Source organism: Chelonoidis abingdonii, chromosome 2, assembly GCF_003597395.2.
Source record: "Chelonoidis abingdonii isolate Lonesome George chromosome 2, CheloAbing_2.0, whole genome shotgun sequence".
Taxonomy (NCBI): Eukaryota; Metazoa; Chordata; order Testudines; family Testudinidae; genus Chelonoidis; species Chelonoidis abingdonii.
In genome coordinates, this window is record NC_133770.1 from 258,307,727 (window position 1) to 258,316,392 (window position 8,666).

The following is an 8,666-nucleotide window of genomic DNA, read 5'->3' on the forward strand; positions in this document are numbered from 1 at the left end:
ACAAGTAGGGCCCAAAAACACTTTTTACTAACCATAACACTTATTAGCTTCAGCAGTACCATTACAGAGACCAGGGCTACTCAATGAAGTAAGTATTATGTCCACTCATCACTATCAGACCCTAAATCTTTATTTTAAAAAATAAGAAACTCCTCTGGAGATTTAACAATACTGTGTTGAAATTTCTCATTTCTACACACCAGTAAAGGCAGCACATTCTTCTACACAAAAACATTCAGTGCTATGCAAAAAACTCATGAATGTATGAAGTACATGAATTCGCAAATTCTTACCTTCCCAGCCTGTCAAAAACAGGAGCACTTGGCTTGCTGACATTGTTGAAAAACAGGTCTAACTGAAATGTATGTGGGGATGTCTCTCTGGTGATAGAACAAAGGTAAAAATTAATCCTGTCAGGCTTCACTTAACCAAAACAAATAAGACCTGAAATCTCTAAGATGTTATTGTTTAAAACCTGAAAGAAAACATTAAATATATATATTGCATACTCAGTGAATGCATAAGCACAGGCTACCTTCCTATATTGCAGTTTTTAACTCTGATTCCCACATCCCAAACAAAATGCAAGGAATGGGCATCTGAATATTTAAAGACTTACCCATAAGCTCTATTGTCAGGCAAACTTGTGTGAGCTCTTACTCCTGGAGGAATGACACGTACTTCATTTATGTAAACCACACATGGAAAACGAACTACATCTATATTGGTACTTTGCTAAAAACAAAGAGCAAACAAAAGTCATTAAGCTCGAAAAATACTATATTGTTTTTACTTTACACGACAATGTGTTTATGTACCCTCTATTTAAAAAAGCACAAACTTAAAAAGGACAATCCTGATAATTTCTTTAACTTCTTATTGTGACAACACCTAAGATTAATGTAATTGAAAGGGTTGAGAAAATCTTTTTTTTTTCCCAATTTGTACATTTGAAAGCTTGTGTATAGAAAGTTTCACTGTTTCCCCTACAGAATAATTTCCCTTTTTATTTGTGAGGACCTTTCAAACAGCAACAAGAGAGAGATACATTTCGAAAATTATAGTAAAGACAAAAATTGACAGAGGAACTGAAGTTACTTTCAAAATTCACTAATTTTCAACTGGACAGTGCCACTTTAAACACTGCCAAGTTTATGATTGTAGAAGAAATAAAATGTGTTCTAATTTTAGATAGCAGAAGGATATTTTATTTTTTTTTAAGAGCAGCTAACACTGTTGGAGATATTAAAAACTACAGCCAGAATTTTGTGAGAGCTATGCAAAGATACTACTTGGTGCTGACTTTTCTACCTCTGCAGCAACACATGAAAACTTTCAGATGCTTTAGACATTTCTGCTGACATCATATAAATCAGGGATGACAGAGACTTTTCAGGCCATTCAAACACCAGGACTCAGATATGTTTGCACAAAGAAAGATATAAACAAAAACTGAGATGTGATGGCTACCAATGTATTAGAAACTGAAAAATAATCAGAGTTTATCAAAGTAAAAGATACTGCCTCAGCAAACACTGATCATTGAAAGTCTCCTTTCACTAAACTGTATATATCCCCATGAAACATATTTATAAAATAGGAAAATATATATTTATCCATAAATATCAGAAAATGTGCAAGGAATTAAACTGTCTCTCTTACACATGAGCAGTTACTTTCCCTGAAGCTCATGATCACATTTCTAATTCGAACAGCTTAATACTATATATCCACTAGCCGGCCAATAAATTAACAACCTATCAACACATTCTAAGAAGTGGAACTGCAGTTAAAAGATTTTTAAGACAACAGGAACAAAGGGAAACTAGATAGCTCATGAGATTGCTTATGGGATACAAAATCATTCACTATTATGTCATCTGTTCAAATCCAACTCTGGTCATTAGTATCTGCTTACTTTCCAGCAATCGATGTGAAACGAATTCATAGCTTCATTCAAGTTTCTAGAGAACAACCATTCTGCACAAAGCCACTACTATAATTGAATTCCTTGTAGGAAGTCTTATCAGAAAAGCCAAGGATTAAATGATTATGAACATTTAACTAAACATCTTACTACTAGGGCCCTATCTAAACTGCAGACACTATTGTATTTGGAAACTGTTTATAAACATTTTCAGCTAAACACAACTGTGTCATCAATGGAGAAGGGGCAGCTCACGTTGTTAAAATGTTTTTTTAAGAACTATTTTAGATACAAGAATGATTTTTATGAGCTGTTTTAACAAAGTCCACACTAACATACAAAGGTGCACTAAGATGACAGTGCAAAGTGCAAGGTCACACACTTAGGGACAAACAATAAGAATTTTTGCTATAAGCTGAAGATGCGACAGAGGAGAATGACCAGTGTACCCAGATCCATCTCAGGATGATTATGAGCTACCAACGTGATACAGCAGTGAAAAAGGCTAAGGCAGTCCTAGGATGAATCAGGAAAGGTATTTCCAGTAAAGATAGGGAAGTGTTGTTACCATAATACACAGCACTGGTGAGACCTAATCTGGAACAGTGTGTGCATTTCTGGTTTCCCACATTTAAGAAGATGAATTCAAACTGAAACAGATGCAGAGAAGGGCTACTAAGATGATCAGAGGAATGCAGAATCTACTTTATAAGAGGAGACTTAAGGAGTTTGGCTTGTTTAGCATGACAAAACGAAGGCTGAAGGGTGATAGGACTGCATTCTATAAATACATCAGAGGGATAAACTCCAGGGAAGGAAAGGCATTAATTAACTTAATGACCAATGTTGGAACAAGAACAAATGGACATAACTGGAAATCAACAAGCTTTAGGCCTGAAATTAGGTGAAGGTTTCTAACCATCAGAGGAGTGATGTTCTGGAACAGCCTTCCAAAGGGAGTAGTGGGGGCAAAAAACCTAACTTGTTTCAAGACTGAGCTTGATAAGTTTATGGAGGAGATGGTCTGATGAGATTGGCCCATATGCTGTTATAGGCAATCAGGACTGCTATTAGCAAATATCTCCAACAGCCAGAGGTGGACACTAGATGAGATGGGTTCTGAATTACAACAGAGAATTCTTCCCAGGTGTCTGGCTGGTGTGTCTTGTCCACATATTCATGGTCTAACTCAGGGATCGACAACCTTTCAGAAGTGGTGTGCTGAATCTTCATTTATTCATTTTAATTTAAGGTTTCATATGCCGGTAATACATTTTAATGTTTTTTAGAAGGTCTCTCTACAAGTCTATATATTATATAACTAAACTATTATTGTACTGTAAAATAAACAAGGTTTTCAAAATGTTTAAGAAGCTCCATTTAAAATTAAAATGTTGATCTTACGTCGCCAGCCCGCTGCTCGTCTGGGGTTCTGTTCACCTAGGCCGGCAGCGGGCTGAGCGAGGCCTGTGGCCAGGACCCCGGCTAGCAAGGGTCCAGCAGCCAGAACCCCAGACCAGCAGCAGACTGTGCGGGGCCGGCTGCTGGGACCCCAGACCAGCAGTGGGCTGAGCAGTTCAGCCCACTCCCGCTCAAGGGTTCCATCCGCTGGCTCCTGCCAGCCCAGATCCCAGCTTCCGGACCCGCTCAGCCCGCTGCCGGTCTGGGGTTCTGTTCACCTAGGCTGGCAGTGGGCTGAGTGGGGCCTGTGGCCGGGACCCCAGCTGGGAAGGGTCTGGCAGCCAGAACCCCAGACTGGCAGCAGGCTGTGCAGGGGCAGCAGCCGGGACCCCAGACCAGCAGTGGGCTGAGCAGCTCAGCCCACTCCCGCTCAAGGGTTCAATCCGCTGGCTCCTGACAGCCAGGATCCCGGCTTCCGGACCCGCTCAGCCCGCTGCCGGTCTGGGGTCCCGACCCTGCCCACACAGAGTGGGTACCTACCTTCTCCCTGGTTTTGGCCCATTCTCTTCATCTCTCTGCACTAAGCTGAGGGTGGGATGCACTGTGCACAGGGCTTGGGGTGAAAGGTCTGGCCAGGAGCTAGAATGAGGGAGGGAGCTCAGGGTTGGGGCAGAAGGTTTGGGTGTGGGGCACTTACCTGGACAGCTCCTATTTGGTGCGAGGGGTGCAGGTGGAAATGTGGGGGTGGGGGTGCAGGAGCTCCCATTTGGTGCTCAAGGTGGGGGTGGTAACGTGAAGGATGCAAGAGTCAGGATGTAGGGGGTGCATGGGGGGCCTGGTATGTGGGGGGGCGCAAGAGTCAGAGTAGAGGGCATGTGAGGGGGGTGCAGGTGTCAGTGCAGGGGGTGGGAAGGCTGGGTATGTGGGGTCATAGAGTCAGGGCTGGGGTCGTGGGGGAGGTGTGGGGGAGTCAAGCAGAAGGCTGGGTGTGTATGAAGGGGGTACAGGGCTCAGTGCAGGGGCCCGGGGGGTGTGCAGGGCACAGGGCTCAGGGCAGAGGGCTGGGACATGTGGGGGGGTCAGGGCAGAGGGTTGGGTGTGTGAGGTGGGAGTCAGGGCTCAGGGCAGAGGGCTGGGTGTGGGGGGATGCTCAGGGCAGAGGGCTGGGAGGTGTGTGCGGGGGGGTCAGGGCAGGGGGTTGGAGGGGATATGCCCCTATTCCACTCCCCCCTACCCCAAGGCCCTGCCCCCACCAGGAACAGCGAGCATGCCGACTCTGCTCCTTCCCGACCCCATCCAAGCACAAGGGCCATCAGCTGATCAACGGAGAGGCGGGGGAGCCGGTAGGACCAAGCTTCTTCACCCTCCCCCCGTGGAGGGTGGGAGGAGCAGAGGGCGGAGAAGAGCGGGCTGGACCGGATTTTTAATGGCACGCTGCAATCCCGGCCCGCAGCAGCATGCCATTAAAAATCGGCTCGCATGCTGTCTTTGGCACGTGTGCCATAGGTTGCCAACCCCTAGTCTAACTGATCATCATAATTGAGGTCAGGAAGGAATTTTCTCCCAAATCAGACTGACAGGTGCTCTGGGGGCTTCTTGCCTTCTTCTGCAGCCTGGGACATGGGTTACTTGCTGGTTTGAACTAAAGTAAATGGTGAATTTTCTGTCACTTGAAGTCTTAAATCAAGATTTGAGGACTTCCATAACTCAGCAAGAGGTTTTGGGCCTACTACAGGAGAGGGTGGCTGAGGTTCCATGGCTTGCAAAGTGCAGGAAGTCAGACTAGATGTTCATGATGGTCCCTTCTAGCTTAAAGTCTATGGGTCTATGAACACCATTAAGACAACGGAGTGGGATGTTGCTCTTAGTGCTCACAATTTATGAAGAAGAGTAGATCACAAAAGTTGTTTGCTTTACAGATTTTTCCTTTGTTTTACAAATATATATATGACACAGACATCTTTCATCTGGTCCTTTCATTTCTGCTAATACTGTGGAGACATCCCTCATTCAGATTCCAAGACAACAAAGCACTTAAGCACATGCATAACATTAATCATATGCCCACTCCTACTGAAGTCAACAAAAGTGCTCGCATGCTTAAAGTTACACATATGAGCAACTAAAAACACAGGATGAGATTCTGTGCCACACTTCTAAGAGGCGCAGTACAGAATTTGCCACCATGCAAGGGGAAAGGGTAGATGCTTTTAAGCCTCCTTTGGGCCTTCCCCCATCCTAGGCTATTCTGGGGAGTTAGAAAAAGCTCCAGCATAATTCAGACAGGCCTGTTGGGCCTGTCTAAGGATATGTCAACACCACAAACGAAAGTATAACTGTAGTGCAGGAAGGCATACCCACATTAGTTTTAATCTGGCCAGGGCGGGTAACAAGAGTAGTAGTGAAGTCAGGGTGGCACTGGCTTCAGCACAAGCTAGCTGCCCCAATGCAAGCCTGCTGAGGACTCTAGTGCAGGACTCTAGTTTCCAGGCTGCACTATGGTCCATGTTATTAGACAAAATGTGGTGGGTGGTGTATCCATGCTACTTGATCTCCACCTAGATCAGACTTGATCTCCACCTAATTCAGGGTTTTGTCTGACAGTGGCCAGTCCCAGATGCTTTAGAGGAAGGTGCAAGAAACCATAGCAGGTAGACGTGGGATAATCTGCCCCCATATTAGGTCTCCTCCTGATCTCTTATACTTAGAGACTGGCTTAATCCCTAAAACAAGTTTTAATATCACTTCCAAAAACTATTAATTAAGAATGTAAAAATGGAAATACCAGATCAGACTAATGGTTCATCTAGCGCAGTATCCTGTCTTTCGACAGCAGACTGTGCCAGAAGCCTCAGGGACAAATGAACACAACAGGGCATTTTATTCAGCGATCCATCCCGTCATCCAGTCCCAGCTACTGGCAATCAGAGGTTTAGGGACACAGAGCATGATGCTGTTTCCCTGGCTAATAGCCATTGATGGACTTATCCTCCATGAACTTATTTAATTTGTTTTTCAAACCATTTATACTTTTGGCCTTCAACACGTCCCCTGGAAAGGAGTTCCACATGTTGATTGGGCACTGTGTTTGGAAGTATATCTTTATGTTTGTTTTAAACCTGCTGTCTGTTGATTTTGTTGGGTGACACATGAACCAGGGGTCACACATGAAGGGGTAAAAAGCACTTCCTTATTCACTTTCTCCACACCATTCATGATTTTATAAACCTCTATCATATCTCCCCTTAGTCATCCCAGTCTTTTTAATTCTTCTCATATGGAAGCTGTTCCATACCCTTAATCATTTTTTGTTGCCCTTCTCTGTACTTTTTCCAATTCTAATATATTTTTAAATGGGCCAACAAGAACTGCAAGCAGTATTCAACAGTATTCAACATGTCAGCATACTATTCCAAGTGTAACTCCAAGATATGTTTGAGTGGTAACAGCTAATTTAGATCCCATCATTTTGTACAGACATTTAGAACTATGTTTTCCAGTGTGCATTACTTTCCATTTATCAACACTGAATTCCATCTAGACATAAGACCAGCCATACTGGGTCAGACCAAAGATCCATCTAGCCCTGTATCCTGTCTCCCGGCAGTGGTCAATGCCAGGTGCTTCAAAGGGAATGAACAGAACAGGTAATCATCAAGTGATTCATCCCATCACTCATTCCCAGCTTCTGGCAAACAGAGCCTTGGGACACCATCCCTGCCACTTTGTTGCCCAGTCACCTAGTTTTGTGAGATCCACTCGTAACTTTTCACAGTCTGCATTGGACTTATCTATCCTAAGTAATTTTGCATCATCTGCAAACTCACCACCTTACTGTTTATTCCTTTTCCCAGATCATTTATTAATATATTGAATAGCACTGGTCCCATTACAGATCCTTGGGGAACTCTGCTATTTACCCCTTTCCACCGTGAAAACACCAAACACTTTTATTTTAAGACCGAGGTGACAGCCATACAAATGTCCAATCTCTTTTGAATCTAGTTAAATTCTCGGCCTCAATGACTTCCTGCAGATCCACTTCTGACAATTTCACTTTTAACATCATGCTTGCTTAAAGATACATCTCTCCCACACAAAGTGTCACATTAGGTGACACAATCACTGACAAATTTCTCTGCTGCAACAAAAGTATCTTTGCAACAGTGGGCTTCTGTGGCAACAACAAGGAGGGTTACCCTCTGAGCCTGGGAGCTTGCTACATCCACACTACACCTACTGTACATAAAGGACATATGAGCGTAAATGAATATTTCCCATCTCCTCATTAACTGCTGGAAAGGAGAAATGCACCATAGGCTCCAGAAAAGCACTCTTATTCCTGACTTCTCCCCTCATCCTCACTCACATAACCTTATCAAACTGTCCCTTTTATAATTCCTCTCCCATTTACCCCTTTAACTTCCTCCACTATCAATTCCTATTTTCTTACTCTGCTACCTCCTCATTAACACTTACCCCATTTCTACGCTGCCAGTCACCTGCACAACAAGCCACACAAGCCTTGCTAAAGTTTAGGGGGCAGGGAATATCCACCTGTTGTAGCTACAATGCATCAAGCACCTAACCAGGCCAGGGCTTCATCGTGCGATACGAGGGCACTGGGGGTGTCTCCCCTGCATGCTTATGCCATTGTGGTCCCCCTACCCGGATCTGGAACAGGCAGCGTCACCCTCCCAGTCCTTGTCCCTGCCCTTCTAGAGCCCACCCCGAGGCTCGCCCCCGCCTGCGCTCTCCCACGAATCCTAGCCCCAGCCAGAGTCCCCGCGCTCTTGAGCGGACCGGCCCAGGGGAGAGGGGAGGATTTCTCTGCCTCCCTCTCCCTTTCCTGAGAGCAGCTGTACCTCCACGCTCTGGTGCTTGAAAGTGTCTAAAAACAGCAGCTCCGTTGCAGTGTCAGCCGCCATCTTTGCTCAGTAGCAGCGGAAGCACTTCCGGGTGAACACAAGCGCTTCCAGGGTCGCTCGCGGTGCCTGCGCCCTCCAGCCCCTCCCTGAGTGTCTCCCTGGAGCGCGCATGCGCACGCTACTGCTGTTGGGGCCGAGTGAGTGTGAGGAGCAGGGAGGGACGGAACGCTCGTTGCGGGGAGAGGCGGCGTGTAGTGTCGGCGGGGGCCCTGCGCGCGGCAGCAGGTGGTGCGGAAAGCAACGCATCGTGCGGCGAGCCGCGCCCCCCCTCCCGCCGCGGCTCGCGCTGCCAGCTCTGCCGGCTGAGCTCCTTGCGCGGGCACAGCGCGGCCGGTGTACCGACACTAAAGTAGGGAATCGGGAGCACATGCTGTTTGTGTCGTTACACCGGCCCATGACCTGTAGAGGCG

At 45.8% G+C, this 8,666-nt stretch overlaps 1 protein-coding gene across 2 annotated transcripts in view; it reads right to left on the reverse strand.

The window, feature by feature from the left end:
• The window catches only part of VIRMA (vir like m6A methyltransferase associated), a 43,664-nt gene extending 35,366 nt beyond the window's left edge, over nucleotides 1–8,298 (reverse strand). For both annotated transcript variants that reach the window (XM_032787221.2, XM_032787220.2), the window contains exons 1-3: nucleotides 8,194–8,298; nucleotides 620–735; nucleotides 294–380 (exon numbers count right to left, since the gene is read on the reverse strand). In XM_032787221.2, the coding sequence (XP_032643112.1) occupies nucleotides 294–380; nucleotides 620–735; nucleotides 8,194–8,256 (266 nt within the window). In that variant the 5' untranslated portion in view covers nucleotides 8,257–8,298. The remainder of the gene's footprint in view (nucleotides 1–293; nucleotides 381–619; nucleotides 736–8,193) is intronic.
• Nucleotides 8,299–8,666: the final 368 nt, after the last annotated feature.